Source organism: Diprion similis, chromosome 10, assembly GCF_021155765.1.
Source record: "Diprion similis isolate iyDipSimi1 chromosome 10, iyDipSimi1.1, whole genome shotgun sequence".
NCBI lineage: Eukaryota > Metazoa > Arthropoda > Insecta > Hymenoptera > Diprionidae > Diprion > Diprion similis.
The window spans coordinates 14,021,718-14,048,406 of NC_060114.1; the positions used below are offsets into that span (position 1 = coordinate 14,021,718).

Genomic DNA, 26,689 nt, shown 5'->3' on the forward strand with positions numbered 1-26,689 from the left:
CTTATACCTTATACCTTATACCTTATACCTACCTACCTACCTTTCACGACTATGGTACAACGAAAACATATTATTCATATACACACTTCTGCACACGAGAAGTACGCCCGGGTTGGTACTCTATGCACTCTCAATATTCACCCCTGATTCACGTCCTCGACTACAAGCTGGGGGTCAACATTTTTATTTTCATCATGCGACTATAACACTCTTTGTTAACGGTTGCTATGGAATGGTACTAGTGTACAAAGATTTTATTGGTATTGGTTTAGTATATTTGTATACCAAGTTGATAGATTCTTATGATTCTAGGAATTGATCAGAAGTCGTGTTCTTGGTTTGCTTATGTTCTTCGATAGAGCGATGAAAATTCATTTCCAGATCCAACGATATTCGAATCCTTTCAAGATATGCGATCAGAAATCTACACCATCGGATAGCGTTGCTTTTGTATGATTTATGCCAGGCTTCTTGTAGACATTCATGATTATTTAGCGTTTAAAGTACTTGCGCAGCCATGGATTAGTGGATGTTTCTTGAAACACAGATAATCCACAACCGAGTTTCGAGATTCTTTTTCATCTTTTTCAATGTTTGGCGAGATTATCACTAGCACTCGTTCATCCTATTGACCGCGAAGTAAGTCTGACCAATTGTACATCAATGAATTGACTCTGAATTGAATCGATTAAGTATTACTGCGTCTTTATTGCTATTGTAGAATAAAAAATGTCAAATTGCAAGCACAAAATGCTATAAAGTGGAGAAAAGAAAATAGAAAAATGAAAAAAAAAAAAAAAAAAAAAACAAACAGTCACGGACGAATAAGAAGATAAAGAAAGTTTCCAAAGATTCTTTCAGGTCTGCTGTTGGCACTCTATACACAGCGAAAAGAAACTTGCAATTTTTGTCTTCGTCTCTTATATTTCAGGGTAAAGAGAGAGTCGCGTTGGGAGTGCAGGGCTACAGTGTTGAGATCAGACATAGCCGGGTGCGGGAGGAAAGAAGAGAGAAGGAAAAGGAGAAGAAGAAGGAGAAGGAGAAGGAGAAGGCGAGGGTGAGGGTGAGAAGGACGCGTTTATCTAGGGGATGAGGGTATCTCTGTTTTCTGTGTAGGCGTAGCCTCCGGGCGCGGGTATCCAATGGGCAGGCAGCCCGCCTCTTGCTTTCCCCACTAGATTCTCCCGCGAAGATTTATTGAAATTTTATTTTTATGGCTCCGTGAGCTGCTGCCGCCGCTGGTGCTGCTTCTGCTTCTGCGTTTGCTTTTGCTTTTGCTTTTGCTTCTGCCGCTGATGCCCGGAATGGATTCTACTGTCTTTTATTTTCAACGACGTTTTAATTCAATACCATTTTTACTCGACGTCTCGCGTGAATTTTCTCTTCCTCTTCCTCTTCATCTTTATCTTTGCCTGCCCCATATCATCATAATCGAAACTTCCGTCGTCTGCGATCTCGCGCTGTACAGGGTATAATTCATCCATCGTAAAGGTGCACACACGTCTTGCGGTTACCGACGACTCTTTAAACATTCGTTAAACAGTAAATCAGGGCATAGATAATTTGTTTTACAGTAGCTAAATTTTATATCAACCGCGTTGAATCGATTGGCGATGAAGGAGCAGAAACGGTGAAATAAATAGAGAATAGTCGGTGTTTATGGAGAATTTCATGCGAACCCGACCAAAGTCTAACCCTCGCCATTACTGATTGTGTTCAAAAAACTTTCTACCATTGTATCAACCCTGAAAAGCACCCTGATTTTTTATTTTTACATTTTTCATTCAACAGCTCAATTATTCATAAATATTTTCAGTAATTTTGAAGAGGAACTTTTATTTTTAAATTCTCGAAAAAGTCTTAGAATTTTTATTTCCCGTTAAAAACATTTTATCACCAGACTCATGATCGGCTAATTTTTTTTCCATTTTTTTTTTTTTTCATCAACTAAAATAATTTTCGAACGATCTGAAAATTTCTGAAAAATTGTCAAAACTTCTATTCTTCACTTTAAACATTTCAATACAATGACTGATTTTGTCCAACGAATTGTTTATAATAGTCAAATTTTTACTTAGCCACGTGTATTTTCACTTTTCTGGTAAGTATTGTTCAGGCAATTCATAAGCTTATCGCGAAGGTACGTACAATTGTCATGGCGAAAAAAACATAAAGAGAATATGAGAGAAAGGGAAAGAGGCTCGGGAGGAGGGGGGAGGGGGGAGGGGGAGGAGCAGGGGCAATATAGAAATTTTCAACGAAATGCTTGGCAAAGAAATTTAATAAACATGGAAAATATGCTTCACTAGAGAGGAAACTTTCCTCCGTCTCTCAGGCAATCCCCGGTTTTCCCATACCGTGTACCGTACCGTACCTGTATCATCCTCATCGCGAAATTCCTGAGTTAATTTTTGAATTATTTTCGCCCAAAGGATCGGAATCCTTACGGGGTAGAAATTTCAGTTCATGCTTACCCTCGCGTTTTATCTCTATAACTGCTGGAAACAAAGTCGCGAATCTTGTTGAATTACGCTTTTAAAAATCGGGGAAAAAAGCGTAGAATTAGAGATGAAAATAATTAAAACGAACAAGAGAACAGTAGACTAGGCATAAATTTTATGAGCACGTGATATGCGAGTATAAAATTAGTCTCATTGTCAGCTGTCGACGAACGGTGACAACCAAGCTTGAAAAATTCATTGCATTGAATTTGGGGATAAATAATGCTGCCGATCGAGTCGGCTACTCATCCATAATATATTTTTACATTAAATCTGGACGCTCGTTGCACATTTTGGATGTGCAGGCAAAAGTGAAAATGATACTGGCCAACGGTATATATGCGCTGCATGCAAACAGTCGGCTCGATAATTGATCAAATTGTAATTATTCAGGGTTGTTGACGAAAGCGATGCGAACTCCGGGACGTCGAGGATTCGAAAATATATATCGAATTTGTAAGGGGTGCGATATCGTGACGTGAAAGTCACTTTGAAACACGTATCATTTGTGCAATGACTATTCGCAACGAAATAACGTGAAAAATGTCTCTATTTTTTATTATTCCATTCGTATAAATCGTTTACTTTTTACGAAGTTCGTGATTTTTTTTTCTATTCGCATATGAAAAACGACGAGTGTCAAATTTATCGGTCTATCAAAATTGAAGGGGAAATTGACGAGAGGTTGGAAAAATACTTCGCTGGAATCATTGTACTATGGATGATTGTTGAAACATTTTTATATGCCAGAACGGATTTTTGAAAATTTTTTTCAGATTTTTTTTGCAAGACTCTTTTTGTTTCTCGTCTTTCATTATTCAGCCAATAAAGGGTTTTTCAATCACGATCAATTAATAAAAAAAAAAAGAACCTAATTCGAGATAATGTAAAAAATACTCGAAAATCTGGTGTGAAATATGAAAATGTGTTGGAAACCATTTATAGTAAAATACTCCCGCTTCTAATTTTTGTAACAATTATTATTTTTTTTTTGGAAACAGTTTGAAAACAGTGGTAAGAAAAAAACCTCCCCACTTCGGCTTTAGGCTTAAAAACTTTGATATCTGACGCCCGATTTTTCAGATTTTCAAATTTTGTCGATCACTTGTAAAATCAGTAGAAAAAAAAATTGTAGAAAATTCAAACCGTGTTGGAAAAATCTAAAAAAAAAAAGAATCAGTGTCTTTTAACGTGAGAAAATTGATATAAAAAATCGCGGACCAAATCTGACCGGTCAAGGGTTGAACGCAGGTCGAAATAGAATGAACTGCCCCCATATCCATGGAGGAAAAGAAAACAAAGTACCTAACTAATAAACGAGGGATGTAAAATCGCGAAAAACAAACACGGCTGTAAATAAACAAGTCGAAAATGAGGGGAATTAAAAGGGTGGAAACAGGGAGAAGTTTTTAAATTATAATTATTCTTCAAAAGACGGGTGCGCTTGTATATGTGAACTGTTTCATCCCTCCTTCATATTCTACGATAGCAGTCGACCATTTTCCCAACTCGCAACTCACAGCGGCGAATCCGCCGCAGGTCTGCATTGCACATTGGCTGTCCCTCTTCGTCGCGATATTGCATTCTGCAAAACCGCGGAATTCGCTATGGCAGCGTACTGGTGTATAGAGAGACACTACTTTGTACCCCTTGGCAATCCCTCTCTTCTTCCCCTCTTTCAACTCTCGTTCATCCGTTTGCAATATAAGCCCTCCCATCCCAGAAACGCATCACGGATACCTCAAGCAATCAACTTTCTCCCTCGTTCACCTGCATGCAGGAGCAACGAGAACGGACGACTCCTTTTTCTGGAAAAATTAATTTCGTTTTTGGTATTTTTTCTTCTACATATAGACTGGAAGAAAAGTATTCTTCATCGTGCAACCACATCGTTCGGTTATCAATGAGTTGAAATTTTTTATGCATGAACTCTTAGAGCAGGTCGAAATAGATAGTTTTATCATGATATCGTAAGACTGTGTATTTAAGAAATTTCAACTAGGTATCTAATTCTAGCCTTTTATTTTACAAGTGGAGGAATAATATTTTGTTTCAAATGTAGTTTTCCGCATCGTTAATTCCTCCGCAACGATTACCCAGTTCCTTATTCCAGAGACCATCGTCATTATCAGCTACGAGCCCCCGGGGCCAGGGTGACGATGACGCTCGCAAGGGTGCCGCGGAGGCGTCACTCCACGTCGGTTTTGTGCCTGCGTGGGACGTATTGTCAATTCGTTTGGTGCACGAAATCGATTAACATCCTTTCCCTCCGGGGAAAAGCCTCGGGTTTGTAGATTCGGTAACGCCGTGCGAGTCCAGAAGTCTCGTTGATGAAGCCTCGAGGATCCTTGCGAAGTAAATTAGATTTTGACACGGTTAATGTTTATGTACAATATCTACAGCCATTGGTTTGGATTATTGATGTAGACAAATGTTTTTTACTCCATGATTTTACCGATGGAACGGTCATAGTCATGCGGTGAAATTGATGGAGGATTATGGGAAAGAGGAAGGCTTGATGAAGATTTTCAAAGTCGACCAAGAGACAATCGAGAGGCTTCGAGGTATCAATCTTCGCATCAAAGCATTGGCATGTTTGAATGAAGGTTACACTCGCTTTTGAGTGGCTTCGAAATATTATCACTCGTGACGGTATATTGTAAGAAACAAAGGAAGAAGTTAAAAATTCTTCGAAAAATTCATTCCAACAGAATGACGCTGAACGTCTACGTATACGAGGTAAATATACTCACTTTTATACGGGACAAAAGGATAGAGGAAGAAGAAGAAGAAGAGAAAAAAAAAAAAAATTGCATTCCAAAGCCAGTATAACCTGAATGATGAACACTTTTTATTATTCACAATTGAAACGGATGAAAAATTGCTCATGGGAGAATTATGATTCAAAATACATGGTTACCAGGCATACAAATGAAGACTACAGACACTTCAACTAGCGAAAAATCATTGGGTAACTGAAAAAGGTGCTGAATCAATGTAGATAATGGCACCGAAATAATTTGAAAAATGATGAATTTCTGACTTTGAAGATTACAATGCTTGACTGAAACAAGAGATAACCTCCAAAAGTCAAGTCGCTCGGGTCATCTAACGATTAGTAGGTGAAGCAGTCTAGACGAAACAAAATAAATATATATATATATATTAGGGTGGCGCAAAAAAACCGACTATTTTTTTTTTTTTCCAGAGTCTCGTGTGACAAAATGTTAGTTTTTGATGTTTTAAGAGCCCACTCCAAAGGACAGTTCAAAAAAAAAATTTAAGAGGTCGCTCCACATTTTTTAAAACTTCAGATATTGTCAAAATCGATTTTTTTTTTCAATTTTTTTTCACGTTACGGTATAATTTTATAGACAAAAAAAAAAATAAGTATCCGAAAGTTTCAGTTCAAAATTTGAATTTTGAAAGGTCGCTCATAATTTTTTTTCAATTTTTTGGTGCATTTCTTTAGATCTTTTCGAGCGACCTTTCAATAATCATATTAAAATTTCATAGATTTTTTTTCTCTAATTTAGTAAGAAAGAATCGATATCAATACACCACGACATGAATTAAAAATCAAACAAAATTCTGAAAATACAATTTTTTTAATTTAATATTCTGACGATTTTTGACATTTAAAAAAATTTTGAACGACCTCTTAAAATTTTTTTTTGAGCTGTCCTTTGAAGTGGGTTCTTAAAACATCAAAAACTAACATTTTGTAACACGAGACTCGAAAAAAAAAAAAAAAGTCGGTCTTTTTGCGCCACCCTAATAGGTATATATGAATACTCAGAATGTCACGAGGAAGTGGGACCTTATTGGCAACTAATTATCGTTTTACCTTGGAGAAAATCATGCTACAATTGCTGAACGACAAGTGTAATCAGCGCTATTTTCAAAATTGTAAAAGGTCACTGCGAGGCGTACGTACACCTTTGAAATTCGGTCCTGTTGTGTGTGGGTATCGTTAAGGGTGGGGGGGGGGGGGGGGGGAGAGGACCGTTAAAGTTAAAACCTGGCAATACATCAGACAAATTACTTCTACCTGAAGAAATGCACGGTTCGAGAGCGAGAGAAGCCAATATAAAACGTATTTGTCTCGATATTCAGTAAACCGTATGATATTGCCTGTCGTTGGTTACGTAGCTGGTATAACTGCGAGTAGCAGGGGTGGCGAGGAGTGAAAGAGAATATCACGAAAAAAGTACCCTTTGCCATTCCGCTCTCTTTCTTCATCGTTTTACCCATCCGCCTGTACGCAGGTATGTCTGACTTTGGCCATACTTCCATTATCACCTGGCCTACTTACCACTCTTTAGCTATACCTCCGGTACTTCGGCCACTTCAAACGTCCTCGAAATCCATGCTGCACTGACCATTGTTCGATCTGGATTTTAATTCGGATGATCATCCGTGCAGCTAGATCTATCCGCTAGGTAACATCCAACCCTGCAATTCTGAAATTAGTAGGTATACCCACATTCTAGTGCTGTGGTGGATATTAGTACTTGGGGTACGCGCTTTTCATTAGACGCTGTTTCGATGGCTCGCTGGGCCCGTTGGCGTCCTGATACAACAGCCCCACCACCACTACCACCACCACCACCACTATCACCGTTTCAATTTGACTGAACCCACTTCGCTACTACTCCACCATCCCATTGTCGAGCCCTAGTCGGCAGGTAGACAGGAACCCACACCTTCCATCGCGAATGGTGGATACCTGTCCCTTCCAATCAGGCACGTGCAGGGTACGCTGCTGATCGTCGAGCAATAACATGACGTATCATTATTGTTTCAAAGATTAGAGAACGGTCATACGCAAGGTTTATCACTTGCATCATGAGGCTTCTTTTTTTCTTTGATCCAAGGCCAAGGGTCGCAAGTTGCGTCGGTTCTTTTGTGCGTTGAAATTGTTGATCAAGAACAGTAAACGAGGGTTCTCAATTTATTGGGAAAATCTTTTGGACCCTTGGTGTGATTTTTGTGGTGATCACCGGATACGATCAACGCTGAGATATGGTCGTTGATAAAAAAATATTTTTCAAAGAATGTCGGGAATATTTTTGCTCTGGTTTTATAAAAGAACGAGAATTTCGAAATGAGGACTGAAATATATAACCAACTTGGGTGAGCCACACCGCGTACCACGCATTATATATGCGGGAGTATCCATGCGTGTTTATAAGGAGTGTAATATATCTGGCTATATCTAGTGAGTTTATACCTGGCTTGCCTGAAGCGTGTAGCAACGCCCTTCTCGTAATTCATGATTTAATAATAAAAAAAAACACACAGAGAGGAGAAAAGATGAAAAACCGAAAAAAATTGGCTGGGCAAAAATAAAAAAGAAAAGACGATGAAAAAAAATTAACCTCTGTTCTTCCTATGCATACGATATAAGCGAGAAGGGTATAATATGCGGCACATATAAGGTGAGATAAGGAAATCATGTCATACCCTATACGTTGATACAATGTCAAGGGATGAGGGTAAAAAAAAAAAAAAATTCCACTCGAAATGCATGGTGAGGAAACGAACGGAAAGAAGAACGTTTCAAGAGAATGGTTGTTGGAGTCGTCGTGGGACTACGCAGTCGAACGAAGTGCCGCCTTTATACTTTTAAGATTCTTTTCAAGAATCGTGTTAATGCAGCATTGTTTATATATATATATACTTTTGTACAAGTACCCGAGTCGCCGATGCTAGACGAGCTTCGTCGTTGAACATACGTAGTGTGCAAAGTTTAATTAGTTTTTAGACGCCGAAGCGAACGAGTAAAGTTAAGTTTAGTGGGCAACTAAGTGTATATATATATATATATATATATATATATATATATATATATATATATATATATATATATATATATACATATGTATAAATGTATATATATAAGTGTAGTGCGGCGGGAGACAATTTCAGTTGGAAGTTTTTCAATTTCCTCAGCTTATGGGGGCTTACGGTGGAACTTACGCGGGGTAGAGATATCCAGGTTTCTACCGACCGGCATTGTTACTTTCGCCGCACTTTGTTTGTCAACAACAAATCTTCTCCTCCCTTATTATGTAGGGCTTCGCATCGTTGCACACGGTATTTATTATCACTTTCAAATTCGTTCGGGAATAGCAGAGATACGCGTTTTTTTTGTCACTTTAATGACAAAAATTAGAATATACACGTAGCATATAGATGTAGGTTTCATTCGACGAATCGTCTGTTTCCAAAATCTTCTGTCATGCTTGTAGTACTTAAGTAATTTAGAAAATTAACGCTTGAGACACCGCCGACCTGTCTTTTGAGTCTTGTCTTGTGACTAAAAATAGGAAGATTTAGCCGGCGATGAGGGTTGAGGAGAAATCTATTTCGACATTCTTATTACTTTGAGCCAGTCAGCCGTAGACTCAACCCCTCGTTTTATTCACAAATTACTTTCCTTTGGAGTGGGCTCTTAAAACATCAAAAACTAACATTTTGTCACATGAGACTCAAAAGAAAGAAAAAAAAAAAAAAAAAAAAAAAAAAAAAAAAAAAAAAAAAAAAAAATAGTCGGTTTTTTTGCGCCACCCTAATATATATATATCGCTTGGTGAAAGATCGCGTTCCACGGCGCAGCGCATGGATTCAAAATCAGTAAAATACCTTCCACATGCTTAGAGGATAGAGGAACGTCGGTGGTTCACTCGGTCCGGTTAGCGAATGATCGGAACTTAATCATTGGCGCAGCGGAAAACTCCCTCGGAAAGTATCCAGTGCAAAGACGCGGACTTTATCTCTGGCTCGAGTTTTGCGTTGGGGGGGGGGGGGGGGGGGGGGGGTGGCTCCTTTTCTCTTTCTCTGTCTCTCTGTCTCTCCGTCTCTCCCTATTCCCGGTTCTTCTAATGAAAATTGATTACCAGGTAGAGGTGATATCTAAATCATGTTGGAGGCTCGGGTCTCTTTCTCTTTTTCTTTCGCTTCTTTTCTGTTCTCCCGGTCCCCGCAGATGGGCGGGTTCAATGAAAAACATTATACCAACACATAAATACGAAATCCCTCTCGACAGTGCAATCTTGGCAAGGGCGCTACGTCTCCGCGACCTTCTGCAGAAAATCCTAAACATCGGAGACGTCCGCGGTTCGTTTCGTTCTCCATGAGACGTAAAACTTACCGAGATGTCGACAGACTTTAGGGGCGGAAAAATTCCCGAGCGTATTGCCAGTCCGCTCCTTGAGGCAAATACCGCGACTCTTACGTATGTCGGGGCAGGAGGCAGGGGAGGGGGGAAATAAAGAAAGCAAGAAAGAAAGCAAGAAAAGAAAGAAGACATTCAAAGTGGGTAGGTGGCTGTACTTATACGGTGGCATACAACGTAGGTATAGTTACATAGACTTTACTGATCTAGTATAGGAATTAGGGTGAGCCTAAAGGACTTACCGTTAAAACGTGTCGAGATTTATTGCCCAAGTTAAGACCGCGGTTTCAGATTTATCGCCGTTTTTGAATCTCCGGAGCCCTTGGATCTGCCCCGGGTTCGTCGTCTAGTCTGCATTTTTATAAGGACGAGCATAAGGAGGACCTAACTTCGGGTTCTGCAAACTCCAGCAGTCAAGACCAGTGCGGAAAGCTCGTGATCAGCGTCCATCACCGGCCGTTTCACTCTGCCCTGAACACAGGACGTTCCGATCAAACGGCCATCAGTTACAGAAGACACATTACCGCGTGTACAGTGTGCAATCTAAAATATACATACCCCGGATCCATTACTGATAAACGGTTCCATTTGCCACTAGCATACGCCTAGATTTCATCGTGAGAAATCAATGAATCGAAAGTGGAGCATTGGCTCGTGACCAAGGCTCGAATCATCGTTCAGGGTGCGGTGATGGAGGAAAATCTTTCACACATTCTTATTTTTCGCATATACATTTTCGTCTGACGTGAACGGTTCTCACGTTGGGGTGTTTTTTTTTTTTTTCTTATCGCCGGGTTAGTGTAAAAAGGAAGGAGATAGATGGATGGATGGATGGATGGATGGACGTTATGGGAGGCCAGTCACGAAAGTACGAACGTCGCGGCGGTTGCGGGAGATGATGATTCCGTGTGTTGCTCGGCATGGTTGCGTGCAACCTTACAACAGTGCAAACAATGGCCTTCCCCGCCTGCAGGCGCACCCCGCAAACACTGGGCCTGTTTAAGTGTTGTCCCAATCTTTGTACCGCACCCTTCATCCACCGATGGTCAATATCTCCGCCGCGCCGAACCATCGTTTGGTCATTCCACTTAATTGGGGCTTCTGGTGTGAAAAGTTCACAAGTCAAAAGGTATCCGTTCTCTGAAAACGTAGCCAGAGTCCAACATGCGTTGGTACCTCACGTTATACTTCCGGAACTTTAACGGCATATTCTTGAACGATTATCGCACGGTAGTCATGGAAAATTGAGAACGTTATTCCGGCATTCTCTTCTTCGTTAGTTCACGTTATCAGAAGAGTCTTCCGCTGCACTGCAGTCGAAGGTATTGGCTTCCTTTAGTCCCATGTTACTGCGGCGTGCGCCACAAAGTCTACGAGGTTTCGACGGCCTCTGGCTCTGCACTGCCTCCTCCCCTGCGCATTGGATTAGGAGACCCCATAGAGGGAAAAATGTAATATAAAGGGCTTAACGGCTGAGCCGTTAATATGTTATACCACCGTGCGCCCTAGAAACTATGTATATATTACCAGCGTTCAAACATATGTCTGTACTGCACCCTGCGATCACGACACGCTGACTCTTTGTCCCCCCCCGCTTCACCCCCTCCACCCTCCTCTGCTTCTAACCCCATACCCCCCATATCATCACGCCAGCCACCTATAATCTTCATACAACATGCGTTACTGCCATTTTGCGGCCGGTAATGTGCACCCGGACTAACTAAGTTCCGATTCCTTCTGTTTTCCCCTCGACGTCTCCGTCCGTTTAATTAACTGCCCATCGACCAACGTGCTTTAAACGAATTTTCTCAGGATTCTTTGCACAGTCTAGACGGTTTTGGGTAATTTTGAAAATTTAGGTGGATAAATTTTGTCTCGATTTCAAATGAAGTTTCTATTCAAGTTGTACAATCACTACAGGACTTTTTTTTAATCATATTATTGTTACTTCGTTAGCGTTCTATCGTTAGTTTTATCATCACTGAAATACCGATTTCTTTTTACCTTCTCGAAAAATTTATTCATCGTTCCAGATGAGGAGTAGAATTTGTCAAATTTTTCTGTCAACCATTTTTCTTTATTTATCCTGAAAAACTTCGGCTACCCCTGGATAATTTTGACGGTATTTATGTAGCCCCAAAAAAATGTGGAAAACCTGTACAGTGAAGACAGTACAGATGAGAAAAAAAAGAGGAAATACATATCTTTGAACTGAAATGTAGGTAGATTGAAAAAGAGAAATAAGTGAATAGCAAATGCCTCGTCGCATGATCTCATCGGTAAATTATTGAATTTGAATGACTAATGTGAAATTTTTCTTCTCGCGAACTTTCACCCTCGCTAAAGAGTGTGTTCTCAATGCTTGCGATACCTACCTGTCTCTAATGCTCTTCCTGCATCCTTAGAAGCATACGCGAGTCATTCGTTTAAATAAAACGAGGCGAGTGTGCCGAAACTATCCGGCGCTATCTCCTCTACCCTCCATCCAACGTCCCGTTTCCCCGCCCGGATCCACGCCTGGCGTTTAATATATTTGCTTTATGAATTACGCCCGAAAGGAGAATGCTCGGTAACTATAACCGGGGAACCTGGGGATCCACGAAGCGTGTGCGGAGGGCATGACGGCCGCGTGTCGACACGTGACCGAAAACTAATTGAGATGTGAAATTTATTTGGTGCCAACTTGTCAGCGCCAATATTCGTATTTCGACAGTATCCATGCTGCCATTGCAGGCTTCGAGCGTTGGCTCGTTTTGCCCTAGTTTGCAGTTTACCTGGAATTTCATCAGTCCGTATTTATATATATACATATATGCTCGATTTTGGAATGGAGAGAATTTCTAAACTCATACTTTTCTTAATTCATGCACGGAATGTAAGAAAAATGCGGTATAGTTATATCAGATATCTATCTATAAACACTGTCCGATGTCGAACTTTCGAATCGATCGTAAGAAATGCGATCATGTTTTATACGTTCTTTCGTTGCGTGTTTTCCGTGTACAAAGTATCCATTTCGCGCATGCGCGGAGTACTGAAAATACCGCTTTTAAGTCCTAGGAGTTTAATGTGTTCGTTTCTGTACTGCGCGCATGCGCTGTCGCGGACAAACGTAACGCTACGCGACCCTAACCTCAATTTCGTGTTTTGTGAGAAAACGCGTAACATACTCTTGGTCTATAAAGAATCGTGTGCAACAAGGAAACAACGGTCTTTTCGCCTGCGTTTTCGTAATATTTGTCTTTGAAACTCGTTGTTACGCGATATATACTATTTTTAGTAAGCCACTATTTTTTCGGGATTCTTAAACTCACATCTCCGAAATTAGCAGAGATCTATGAAATTTCGCATTTCGCAATCTGCGGCCCATTTTTCTATGCTCTCACTTCATTCTCCGCGTCGAGTTTGCGACTATACTTATCGCAAAACAACGGGTTGCAGAATCGACGTCGAGCAGATTTGATCAATTTCTCCTACAGCCCGCATCGCACCACCATCCCTTCATATATCCCGTGCACAATGTGCCGATATATTCGCCTCTGAATCCCGCAATTAATTAATCTCCGAATACCGTACACGGCTGTCGAATTCTCGCCAACGATTTCGAGACCTACAATGCACCTGACGCAAACATTCTACAATGTTTAATCCACCGTAGCACATTCCTACGTTTCAATTGGCGAAAAATTTCACGGGACTGATCACAATTCGTTCTAGGAGACACGGAAATAATTTTTTCTAAAAATTAATGTACCTACTGTTACTTGTAAGAATCTATAATGGATATTAGAGTGGTTCGAAAAAGTTGCTTTTTTTTTTTTCGCTTCTACCTTCTCAAATATCTTCGTGTTTTATAGAAAAAAAGATAAGAAAAAAGAAGAAATCGGTAGTATTAAGGTGACTTTAATCTTTGTTCTAATGATGGCACAATATTTCGTTATTGAGGTTTGGAAAGCCTGAAGAATCAATGATCTATACATGAATTTGATAAATATTGAATAACTTACGAGTATTTGAAAATTTGAACGAAAATTGGAATTTCGGATTGAATTAAAAGAATGGGAAATAAAAATTAACCAAGCGATCTGTTAAACTTGATCTAGAGAGTCTCGTCTTTTGGAAATATCATTTTTCTATCAAACGCTAAAATTTTAGGGGGTAAGAACAGCGAAAAAAAAAAAAAAAAAAAAAAAACTTTGCACTAACCAGGGGGATTTTTTATTTATATACAATTCAACATTACAATGAACAATTCAGGCGATAATTTCACCAATTTCTTGTTACATAGAATTATACTATGAAAATGAAATTTTTTTGCAATATAAAACCAAGTTCGCCTATTTGTCTGACGGATGATTGATCAAATGAAACTTTTTTTTCTCCTCATTTTTCCCGAAAAGACTATTTCCTTTTACAGCCTCGTCCTTCCTTTCGAATATTTTACCAAGTCCACCATTACGCGATACGGATTGCTTCGACGACTAGGACATTTAACACATTTGTACCTAGTAGTTTGCTGATAATTGGACGATCACCTTTATCGGGTGATTCTCATCCAGCCGGAATGATCATACGCTTATGGTATTGTACGTAGAAGTGTGAGACGTAATGGTTTTCTGTGTATAAATATACAGTTGCGACGATACGAGGGAGGGGGGTGAGGACGAGGCGGTGCAGGGGTGAATAGCGGCGGTGAATGGTATAGTTGTCGGTAGTCTGCAGTTAATTTAGAGGCTATTTCCTCTCTAAATAGCCAATAAAAGCGCGGGTCCCGGCTCGAGGGCGGGGGAGGGGGCGAGGAGGTGGAAGTGGAGGCGGTGACCCGACCCCGGTGCAATATTATAAAATTTAATGTCTTGGTTTACGGGGTGCAGAGCCGTATACGTCGTTGCTGGGTTTTCACCTCGCTCCGATATTTACTATGTAATCGCGGCAATATCGCCAGCTTTTTCCCTTTCTCCGCTTATACGTGTACGTATATGTATATATAGCTGATGCCTACGCGCTCAGCTTCTCTGCTTTTGCAGCTCAGTCTCGCAAAGATCAAACATTTTTGCTGCGCAGCCTTTATCAAGTCGCAGGACGCGATGAGACGGTGTGGAAAAATTAAACTACAGCCATTTTGTCAATTTATTGTGTTATACACAAGAGTGGGGAAAAAATCTCATGTTTTGAATGTGAAAATTTTTGTTTCTCCTTTTTCGTTTGTCAATTCGAAAATACTCAGCTCGTTATGGTTTTGGAACACTTTGCTTGACGATCAATGCAATTTCAAATGGCCAAAATACTGTGGAGAATACTCAGGGACTTTTGTGCTTATTTAGAGAAAAAGCACGATTCTTCTCAGTGGTTAATGTCAAAGGAAAAATCAGTAGGCTTCTTAGGTGGAGTGGATAATTTATTCGGATAGTGTATCGCTTAAACTTGTGAATAACTTGAAATAGTTTAGTTTAGCGATGCTAGAATGAATATAAGAATCTGAAAATCGGTTAATTAATATTTGTTTCTCCGATAATGAGAAGCGATATATATATATCGAGTGAAAATAGCATTAATACTGAATAAACGGCAAAGTATTTATAAAACAAATGAACTTATTTTAAATAATTAATATTACGTACGTGTAACGAGAATTTGTCTACGCCGTTTAGTGATAGAGTACTAATTATTAACAACATTAGTTTGATTATTCAGTATTCTATATTTGGCAGTGATAAACCGTATTTCGAATTTTTTTTTTACCTTTTCCACTTAATCAGATAATAGAAATAGTAAATTACGTTATTTATTAGAATATTTTATCTTAATATAAAATAGAAACTAGATATATAGCATTACATTTTTATAGAAGGTTGTTCTTAACGATTCATTAAGTCAGAATTAACCGATTCGTACTTGAAAAATCGAATAATAATCGATTATTCTGTAACGCCACAAAGATCGATTCTTCAAGAATCATCAAAGAACTTCGCATTACTAGTTAAGTTTACGATCTCTTGATGCCATATTGCCTAAAACGGCATCCCGTTTCACGTTGTTATTATACATATCTTGAGGGCTGTAATACAAAATTGGTCATTACAGCTTGATTATTTACTCACAATTTTCATGAATTTTCTTTGTAAAACCGTTTCATCGGTTACACAAGCCAGTTCTCTATATATCCATGCCTCTTGGTATACTGGGAATAATATTCCAGGGCGTTTTTATGTCCTGCGTAATGGCTGAGCGCGCCCTTTTCTCGGAAAGCCGTATGCGCGGTGCTGGAGGATGATTGTGAAAGAACGCTGTGCGTGTGCGTCTCCGTGTCCGTGCTATTCCTGCGAATATCCCGGCTTTCGCGCTAGCTGCGCTCGACACGCACAGGCACACGCACGCGAGGATCTATCTTCGTGTGAGAAAGCGGCGCAACGCGCGCGCACACATCGGCCACTGCTGTGTTGGTAACACGAACGCGAGGTACGGCAGAAGGTGGTTCCCGGCTCGCTCGGTACTGTAGCGCAAGACACACGGGGTGGCCGAGAGCTGGATGCCGGCGACGTCACCACGGAAATCAAGAGTAATGCCAACACGAAACTGCACTACCCCGCAGCTCCCGGCGTCCCGACACCCCCGCCCACCTCCGCAACAGCAACCCACGGGAATAACACCTTCACCCTCCTCCTCGCCCTTCCCCAGCTACCGACGCTACTGAAAATCCCGATCCCCGATTCGTCTCTCCTCTCTCTCTTTTACTCCTCTTGACTACTCGCGCAAATCTCGCGGCAGCAGAGGTGGGTACCTTATACCTACGGGCCCTTAGATCTAAGGGCCCGTTTAACTTCTTCTCAGATTTTCACGGAGTCGTTACGATTCTGGTGATGTTCTTCTCGGATATACATACATTACTATTCGAGCCATTCGAGAATCACTCTGTGGGCCTCTTTGTTGACTGATCTTCGACCGCGGTTATCAAGGATCATCAAGGTTCTAATGATACCTTCTAAGGATAACTGCTACTGTATGAGAGTTGGCATCAACTATAGAGCTGAGGTATTGTGATAGTCTATGCAAAGGTTATCGTATCATTGAAGAAGTTCTGTTATCAAGTTTATGATCGTGCTCAAGGAATGTGACGATCAGGACCACGATGTCAAGAATGAACAATTGCTGTTGATATAAGATGATTATTCTGCATTGAGATGTTGACTCGACTTCACCGAAACATGAACTCATGAAGACGTCACGACAAAGTGCCAACCCGCTTTGGTTTTCAACACTTCTCAAGCCCGAGTTTATAATCAAAAACCATCCTGACAGTGTAACATGAATGAATTGAAGTGATGGAAGAATTCTATCGCCGGACGTATCTGAACGGAGCAGCGGAAAGAATCTGGTGATGATACAAAGTTCAGCAGCACTCGGGGCGCGTTGTGGTCGACGAATTGCACGGATCAGATCCACCGCCCTGCCCCCAACGGACTCGGAAATCACGCCATTTGTATGATCGGCTGTGATCCCCTGCGGGTGATACCAGCACTACAGTGGAACGTCTTTTAATATACACTATATCTCTCGGGGTGATGCTGCAGGTCTCAAGACCGAGGCCGGGATGTTGCCGGGATAAAGAGATACGTCGGTACGTATACCGGGGAAATATTATGTATAAAACAACAGTCTTCGCACCTATATACATGTATATACATACACATGCCGTGGTGGAAGGAGGACCTATGAACCAAAGCTGGAAATCTATCGCTGCCGGATCTTGGGAAAGGACAGCGGCAAATTGTTCCGATAACGGATTGTCGATTTTCAAAACAGGCAATGCGGTCTGCATACTCCTTGTATGTTGCGGATCAATTTTTCAATTATTCATCTAGATACGGCTTTTGAACTGAAGTTAAACTGGATTTAATCCGTTCAAGTTTGAACGGATCTTGTTGTTGTATGGTGCAACTGAACAACGGACTGTCTCGTTCATTAGCAACCTTCGACATTCCGTTGTAGTATCCGAGAATAGTGCAACTATCTATATACATATAGTAGTGGACCGTACTTTGATTGGTTATTGAATTGTAGTGGAAACTGCGATGTTCAATTAAACTTTCGGAAATAAGGATGTTTCTTGAATATATATCATCACAATAACGTTACTCACGATAAGTTCAGCTTAATTAGCTATCAACTTCAACTCATATTGACTCTTTCAATCAATGTTGATAGGTGTCTTGATATTGTTCGATGAGGAATTTGAAAAGATGGTTCGAACCATATTCAGCTTGCCTCGGAATCCTTAGAGCTTTGAATCCAGAGACTGAAGTTAGTAACGTTAACGTAACGAAACTAGAGGCAAAAATTACTATTTTGCATTTTTACAGTCACTTTAAAGTAATCAAGTTTTCCAAATACGTATATCTTTTTCTTTACTTTAATTAACTGCCTCTCCGACATTCCTGAAACTGCTGAATAACGATTTTATCCGAAACGTGAATCGTTAAAATAACGTTACCAACCTCAGCATCGTTCGAATCTGCATGTACTGTTGTTGGTGATTGCACCATCAAGTAATATGGTAGCCACTGACATGGAATAGTCGTATTTAAGGTCAATTTGCAACTGACCAGTGAACCGAATCCCAGTCGCATTGTCAGCAGCTGTTTATATTGGTACAGATTAAATTAATCCCCCGGTAAATTATCTGGCTGTTAGGTTATTTAGCGGTATGCGTCTCAAAGTGTAAGAGAGAGAAAGCGACAGAGAAGGACTTCCGCCCGCCACCTTTCAAGCTCACGAAGCACAGATCAGGATTACAATTCCCGTCTCTTCGATCACCATGGATCCCAGTGTTGAGCTATTCGAAGGTTGAATTCACCTTTTTTTATCTATCTCTATTTTTATTCGCTTTGTCCGATATACATGACACACGAACCATGATTGGAAAATTTGATTGGTGGGTCATCGATCAAAATTCGTGCACTACACCTAAACATGGATTTTTAAAACATTGTTAATTGATGTGCTTTGCTGTCGCTGCTGCAATGGCATTCAGAAATAAAAGCTGAAACCATCTGGTAGTCACATCTAGCATTCGTGTACAGTGACGGTACATACTGCATTGTAAATGGTTTTCATCGATTATTCATGAATATCCGAACTATTTTCCCCGCGAGGTTTGTTGCAGGAGACGCGCCAGCCGAGCTACCGGTTCAGGACCACAATCCATAAATGATTGCGTCACGAGATATAAACTTAATATGAATTTCACTCTACGTCAGGATGTGTAGTCAATTTATTTTCATTACATGCCCGTGTGTATGTACACAGCGACATATGAAACATCGATCATGTAACAATATAATACAATAAATTAAGTAATAGCTAAACGGGTAAAAAAACATCTTGGGGAAAACTAATCTACGGGGTTCAATATTACAATATTGCGATATCGTAAGTCTATGTTTATTCATTTTTTTATTTTATTTTATCTTACGTGTCGACCGTAACGCGTGTCACAGGCATCGGTTTTTTATTTATTTTTTTTTTTTATTTTCATTGATGGTAGCTTTTCGTACTTTCCATTAGCGTTCTTGTCACAAAGTACAAAGCCACCCCGAACGTATAGTTCATACTGATTGCTGCCATCTGTCGTATTCACCCTCGAATTGTAGATGTAGTAGTTCTCTTCCGTTTCGAACTAAGATTATATGGAACAGGGTAAGTGATCTTTTGCCATCCCTCGCAACAATTTCGATTGTCGGTACCATTCGAGAACTCGAAACTCCACCGAGACTCTCGATGCGGAACGACGTTAGTTGGCTCTGTTTCTGTCGGTAAAGCAGCAACCTTCAACCTATTCTATTACGTGTCAAATCTAGGTTGAGCATTTTCTTTTCTTTTTTTTTTTTTTTGTCAAAAACTTGTTTAAGTACTACAAAGTATACTCAAATATTGTTTAATCCTCGAAACGATTGCTCATGGTGGTGATAAATATGAACCTTATGGCATAACTTGATGATAACCGTTTTTTTTTCCAACCGCGCATTTTAATTACCGTTTATGGATATCGTACCCACGGTTGCAAAGGTTGGTATATTGGTACTGTACCGACGCGAGAACCAATCTTTTTAATATCAATTGCTGACATTCACATTTTCAGGCGTAGAAGTGATCGTCTACACTTTGCCATTCTCGATGTTGTTGTTATTGATCGTTGATAATTCCGCTCTTATCATCTTGGCGAATCTTTCCAGTGCCTGAAATAATGGAAAGATAAGTTGCTGGGGTATCTTGGGTAAAATTTGCAAACTTTTCGCGATATCTTGTAAACTCCGGTCGGTAATACGCACCAAATTCATATCCTCGTATGACGCTTTTGCGAAGCTAGCTCTTATCGCGTTGCAGGGCTGACTTGGGTCCGCCATAAACGCTGCACCTGGCACCAGTAATACTCCGTGGGTAACCCCGCGCTGCATTACCATCCTCCAGGTGTCTTTTACCCCTCGGACTTTTATCCAGAGGAAAAAACCCGCGCTCGGTACCGTGAAGTCTGCCAAACCTGTTTGGTCGATCAAAAAAAAAAAAAAAAAAACACTCTCATGAAACGCTCTTCTCAAATGTTTTCAGAACACATTTTGAATGACGATTCCGAACGCCTGTTAAATATTTTCAAATTTTATTCCAAAACAATCTACATAATCTTACCGTGGAGATGTTTTTTTGCCAAAGCTGAAATAACGTCTCGCCGTTTTTTGTAGAACACTCTAATCCTGCGAAAGTGTTCCATAAGCCTGTCGTGTCCCCAGATTTTTAACAGGTTGTAAACTATGACCTGCGTATGACGTAAGAGATTTTTAAGAGTTGTTGTATCGCATACGTGCAGATATTTCGTTATGAACTCTGCGCGACATCGATGCGAGAACGTCACGTTGTTGCTCTTTTTCTTTTATATTCTTGACCTCATCTTTATTTCACCAAGAGCGATAAGAGATTTAACTGATTCAACGCGTAACATGATAGAGCATTAGACACGCGCCTGAGGTCGCAGAGTTCGTAAAATAACCCGTGATTCGAACTTTAATCAACTTGTTTGGTCTTTCTTTGACGTTTCTTTTTCTCCTTTTTCGCTCCTCATTATTTTTCATATTTGTCTTACAAATTATCATTTCTTCTTTATCTCTTATAGCCGTATGATTACTATAATCAGCCTCTTTTCATGACGTATAAATAAATTGGAGTTTCAATTATTCATTTAACCTTAGGATTTGCGATACGAAAAGGCTCGACATCTAATGTGAAAATTTCTAACGAGAGAAAGTGAAGTACATTCCAGCAGAATTCGTGACTACGAGTAGATTAAAAAAAATCACGAAAAGAGCCAATGAATGCGATCGATTCGAGCATCTCGACGAACCTGCGATATTGTAGGGGCGTGAAGGTGGCTGCTTTGCATGTGAACTTCTATACTGGCGACGAGAGGTGCTGCCGCAGTGATGAAGCCGAGTCTAAGTCCGCTGCTCAAAATTTTGGAAAATGAATCCAACCGTATGACTCGTCCCTCCGTATCCAGGGACAAAAAGGATTTTGGAGCTTCCTGAAATTACATTTGAAAGAACAATGTGAAAATTCATTCGATATACGATTAACGGATGAAATTTGTGAATCAAATTTCTCGAAATCATGTTACAGCTATTATTGCGGATTTATCATGTATGTTGAAATTATTTCTTAATCGATATTCCCCCTAATCTTAATTCTCAACGCATTGCGCCACGGTATAATAACGATAAATAATATCATCTCTGAAATTATTCTCACTTACACACGTGTTTAAATTTTGCAAGATTTTCGTTGAACGCGCGATAAGATATTCACCCTAATAATTTCATCGCCTCGGCTTATCAACTCTCAACTCCAACCTCGCCGTGATAGGTATACAAAAATTTCGTCACTTTTTTAACGTTTCCAGTCTCTCAAATCATCGTTCTCTTTCGTAGCCATTCGTGATACGTGAATTTAATCAAATCGATCGTCCGATTTTCGAAATGTTTAATTATAAAAACAGGCTTGATTTTTTTTTACACAAAATCTTTTAACACATGAAAAAACGTACGTCGTAACACTTCAGAGTTTTTTCAAAACAATTTTAGCTGCCGAGATAAATTCGTTTTTACGGCTTTCTATAGTCAAATCCAAAAGTTTGAAACTTTGCGCGAAGAATAATAGAAGAGTATAAAAAATTTTGAAAAATTTTCAAAAATTCCCTCGTGATTCGCACCGATAATTCGAGTCTTCACGACGTTAACTTACATCTGTGAAGTACATGTAATGGTAGGGATCGTCGTCGAGGATGAGGAAATTGTATTCGCAAGCGAGTCTGTAGATATCCTTGCGTCTCTCGAGGGGCAGGACCGATCCTGTGGGGTTTGCTCCGGTCGGGTTGATGTACATTATCTTTGGCATCTTTTTTCCCGCGGCTCTACGGCCCTTCAGGATTTCCCTCAGAAGCGCGGTGTCGACGCCAAACGCGTCCTGGGCGACGGGTATCAGCTCGGCCTTGTGTGGCGCTAGCTGTTGAAAAAGAAACAAAGAAAATGGATAAATAAATAAATGAAAATTGAAATAAAGAAAGAATGATTATTGAAGTGAAAGGTAATTTGATAGGTTTTGTTTCGACGAACCGACAATTTTTTTTTTTTTTTGGCTTATACTGCAGTTTGCGTTTAGTCAAGAAAGTAATAAAGATATAAGGTGACAATTTTGTTTTGCTGTCAGTTTTTTTTTTTTTTTCTTGTATATCTGATTTCAGGGATATCCGATCCGATATAACGATTTATTGGGATTTTTTGGGGCGGGATGGAAATTTCGAATTTGAAATGTTCTGAAAGTGGCAAATTCTGGATTTTCGGGTGGCGAAACTTGAAGTAAAGAAACTTTCAAACTCTGGAGAAACATCCAAGTTTCCAGTGGTCCGAACTCCGGCTAGTCAGAATTCCGAAAGTGTGAAATTGAGAAAATTGAAAAATCTGGAACGTCGGAATTTTTAACGATCCAAGATTTTCAGTTGTGTGAATTTCTGACTCGGTGAAATTTCGCCACTTTGATTATTCTTCGTTTTGGATTTTCCGTATTTTTACGCTCGGAATTCTGGTCATCCTGATTTTTGGTTTTTCTGATTTATATATATTTAATTTCCGCAATTTTACTTTATCGAAATTTTATTTTTTGAAACTTTCCTCCAACGTGTCTTGAATTTTTTGAATCTTGCATTTCGGAACTTTGAATCGGTCGGGCTTCCGACCATTTGCAACTTTCTTGATTCGCACAAGTTCGACTTCTTCACTTCAAGTTTCGTCACCAAACAATTCCGAATTAAGCACTTTCGGAAGTTTTAAAATTTGGAAACTTTACAAACCCACCCCGATTTTTATACGATAACTCAATGCAGATATCGAATTCCGCACAAACTCACGTTTTCATTTTATCTTTCGTTTCTTTTTCAGGATCACTCACCACGACTTCTGCACCGGTGTAAAAGGGGTCCTGGACCAGGACGGGATCTCCGGGTCCGACGATCGCTTCGAGAGCTTTGCTGAGTCCGTCTTGGCCACCGGAAACCACGACGATATCCCGGCTTTCCCACAAAGGAGGTGCGTGAGTTTTTCTTTGCAGTTCCCTGAGCGCCTGAAATTTTGCAATGTTAAGATTTCTTTTAAAATGTGTTGTAACATTGAATCGTCGATTTTATTTTTGACGTGCAAATTCACGGAATGAATTACTTTCCGCATCACCGAACTTTGTAAGATTTCTTTCCTTTTTACGGCACTTGATTTCTCACTGTGAAAGAAAAATTCTGGAAACATCGGAAAGGAATCCTTCGATTTCATCGTTGATAGAAAATTATCATTTTCACTCTTATCGTCTGTCCGACGAATCGACGTTTTTCGATTACGATATATATCCTCTAACGATTAATCGCTGACGAAGATTGTTCAAATTTGATTTTCGAAATCGAGGCAAACCGATGACAAGAAAAAAAAATTCCCTAGCAAAAAAGTACAGGCAAAAGATAATCAAGCAAATCAGAATATATATATATATAAATCAAAAAATCATTCTCTTGATATTATTGCGAACGTAACGAAATCGTTATAATCGCTTAACACGCAGATGGATTTCGTAATATATAAGCAACACATTTAATACACGCGATACGGTTGACTTCGAGAAGATGAAGATAAGACCATTCCCAATACATCTGCAACCGCGAATAAAGACGACCGGCAGTCTGTCTTGGATGACGTATTCGCGGAAGAAAAAAAGAAAAAAAAAAAAAAGACAAAAATATAAATGAAATTCGATCTGATCACGATTTTAGTAAGTAAATTAAAAATTCCGTTCCTCCAGACAAATTCGAAGAAATTCATTTTATTCATTTGTTTATTTATTAATCTGGGTTTACGATTTCGGTGTCGAAATTCGTCGCTTTTTTAACTCTCAAATGATTTTCCCCTCACCTGAAGCAGCGGGGGATATCCTTGACTCGGAATGTACTGCAACGCTGCACCGAGTTCCTGTCCTTCGAGGGTAAAACTTGAACCGTCTATCAGTTTTAGGCTTATTTCGGTGAAGGGGAAGGTCTCTTCGTTCGGCATGCCCTCCGCCAATGAAATCAGCTCCATCGGAGCCGAGTAAGCGATTTTGGCTGAAAAGTGTCGAGACGAGAATTGTAACGAACCGAACTTTGCAAACTAACGATGAAACACGAAAATTTTCTCAACAAAATCGTCCGGATGAAAAGTCATAGCTTAAATAAAAGAAAACAATAATTTTTTCACTCGAACGACAAATGTTTTTTCGTCTAAAATTAATCATATTTCGAATCAGTTTTTGTGTTTTGGTTTTTTTTTTGGTATTCCAAATTTCACAATATTCACTGTTCAAAGTGAATTTATAAATGTTCAATTGTGAATTTACAAATACAATTCAAATCACTTTCTTGTCCATTTTCCTACAAGTTTTAGTAAAGTGAAAAAATTTTCTCTTACAAAATTGAAGACTAATTTATAGTAATTTTTACTTCGCTGTAGAGAATTTATAAATTTGCAATCCGGTTTTGTAAATCGACAATTCATTTTGCACAGTAAGTTCATTTTTTTTTTATTTTCAACAGCGTCTGTTGAAAAATGTATTGAAATGATTTGTTTTTATTTTTCTTTTATCAAGCTTACAAAGTATCGCAAGAAGATCGATGCGTATCGAAACTCTGGAATGAATCTCGGTGATAATCGAGAGAGAAAGTGAACTAAACGAGTGAATGAAGAAAATTTGTTCGATTAAAAAATTAGCAAGTTTGATTGATAAAGGTGTGAAGAAAAAAAAAAATAAAGACTCACTCAATTCTCGGGTCGGTGCCGATCGCCTCCGCTTTGAAACCTCAGTTTTGAAGTGAGAGTAGTCCATTGTTGGTTGATGATTGTTATTCTTCCGCCCTCTTCGATCACTCTATCTTATCTCATTTCCCCTCTTCTTATTCTTTCCCTGAGTTTTCTACCCGTTGATATTGCTCTAAATTAAATTATTATTATTTATTACGATTATACGCCGAAAAATTGTTTTTAATTTTACAGTCTTTAAAGTTGTTTAACTCGATGCTTATTGTTGTTAATGCTTGTAAATTTTACGCTAGTCTAAGAACTGCTGCTTTCGCTATTTTCTCAGCTCTGCTTTACACTTTATATATCGAGTGACTGCCGGTCAAGAATTGACGAGCGCTTTTATATTTCGCGATAGCAGTAATATTGCGTCAGATAATCTCGCGTTTATACTGTGCAAAAAATAAATACGGAATTCATTTGATTTTATCAAAATTCCACACGACTGCGTTCACGCTTTACACAATTTTATCTTCCTACGGTAACCGCGGCGTTTTTTTATTTCCTTTTTTTCCTTCTTCTTCTTCTCTCAACTTTTCTCTCCCCCCCCCCTCCCCCCTCCTTTTTTTTCACCCAACTTTTTCCTCCCAACGTCTCTCAGTTTTTTCACTTTCTTGTCTCTTGTTGTTGAGATAGTCGATTTCTGATTTCTTCCTACTTTTTTCTTTCGTCAAGCCTATTTTTCCACCATATTCGTTTTTGTGTGTTTTTCACATGTTTATTTCACAGGAAAAGAATTTTTTTCACATCCCAAAATATCCTGCAAACAATTGTTTTGGTTTTGAGTTTTAAATTGGACTTTGTCACTTCATTTTTTCAACTAGTTTAATTTGTTTAAATATTTGATAGGAATTTGTATGTCTCGTGACTCAAAAAAACACGAACAAAACATTTGTAATGTTGAAATTTAATGATTTTTAAACCATCTTTCTTTCACATATCACAACCTTGCATAATTTTTTTCGATGATATCATGTATATATTAAACATTATCATCGAAGTTTTTCATTTTCATATCTTATCCTTAAATTTTTGTTCTTATTTCTTACATTTCTCCCCTCTTCGTACGTGCACACGATGATTAAGTTTATAAAATTATCTGCTGATAATAATATATCTATATATATATATACACATACATACTACCAAGTCAATATTATTATTCAAAGAAAAATGTTCTGTGGTTCTTTGATTTTCGTATCCCGTGCGTGCAAAGTGTGACGATTTATTTCTATAAATATTTCCCTCTTTCTTTAAAAAGAAAAATAATAATAATTGATAGACGAAGTGTAAATTGATCTACTTTGAATTGCGCATAATTTCGCCATTGGCAGACTTTTGACGTAATGGGTATGCTTCTATTTTCATTTCTCTTTAATATTAATCGTATCTCCGTTCACTGAACTGATGCAAGAGTTGAAACAAATTTTAGCAGCGCACTAACGTATCCTATACTTGAGAAAACATAAATATTACACTTTGCTTAATACTACAACAAAAACGTCATCAGTAAATATTGATATTAATATCGTTATCGTTCGTTATGCGCATACAACGCAAGCGTTTATTATACGTACAACGTATGACTGTATACG

At 39.2% G+C, this 26,689-nt stretch overlaps 1 protein-coding gene across 1 annotated transcript; it reads right to left on the reverse strand.

Annotated features, from left to right (window-relative positions):
• Window positions 1–18,934: 18,934 nt before the first annotated feature.
• LOC124411170 (kynurenine/alpha-aminoadipate aminotransferase, mitochondrial-like) lies at window positions 18,935–25,376 on the reverse strand. Its single transcript, XM_046890116.1, has 8 exons — window positions 25,056–25,376; window positions 24,177–24,364; window positions 23,173–23,343; window positions 21,970–22,230; window positions 21,074–21,253; window positions 20,365–20,491; window positions 20,010–20,218; window positions 18,935–19,916 (listed from the first exon to the last, which is right to left on the reverse strand). The coding sequence occupies exons 1-8, from the start codon at window positions 25,120–25,122 to the stop codon at window positions 19,836–19,838; spliced, it is 1,284 nt and encodes a 427-aa protein (XP_046746072.1). The 5' UTR covers window positions 25,123–25,376; the 3' UTR covers window positions 18,935–19,835.
• Between the last annotated feature and the right edge of the window lie 1,313 nt (window positions 25,377–26,689).

Coding starts and splice junctions, on each gene's coding strand:
- LOC124411170 (XM_046890116.1), bottom strand. CDS start 25,122: ATGGACTACTCTCACTTCAAAACTGAGGTTTCAAAGCGGAGGCGATCG. Junction 24,365..25,055: donor GGCACCGACCCGAGAATTGA/GTGAGTCTTTAT, acceptor GACACTTTTCAG/CCAAAATCGCTTACTCGGCT. Junction 19,917..20,009: donor CATACGAGGATATGAATTTG/GTGCGTATTACC, acceptor CCATTATTTCAG/GCACTGGAAAGATTCGCCAA.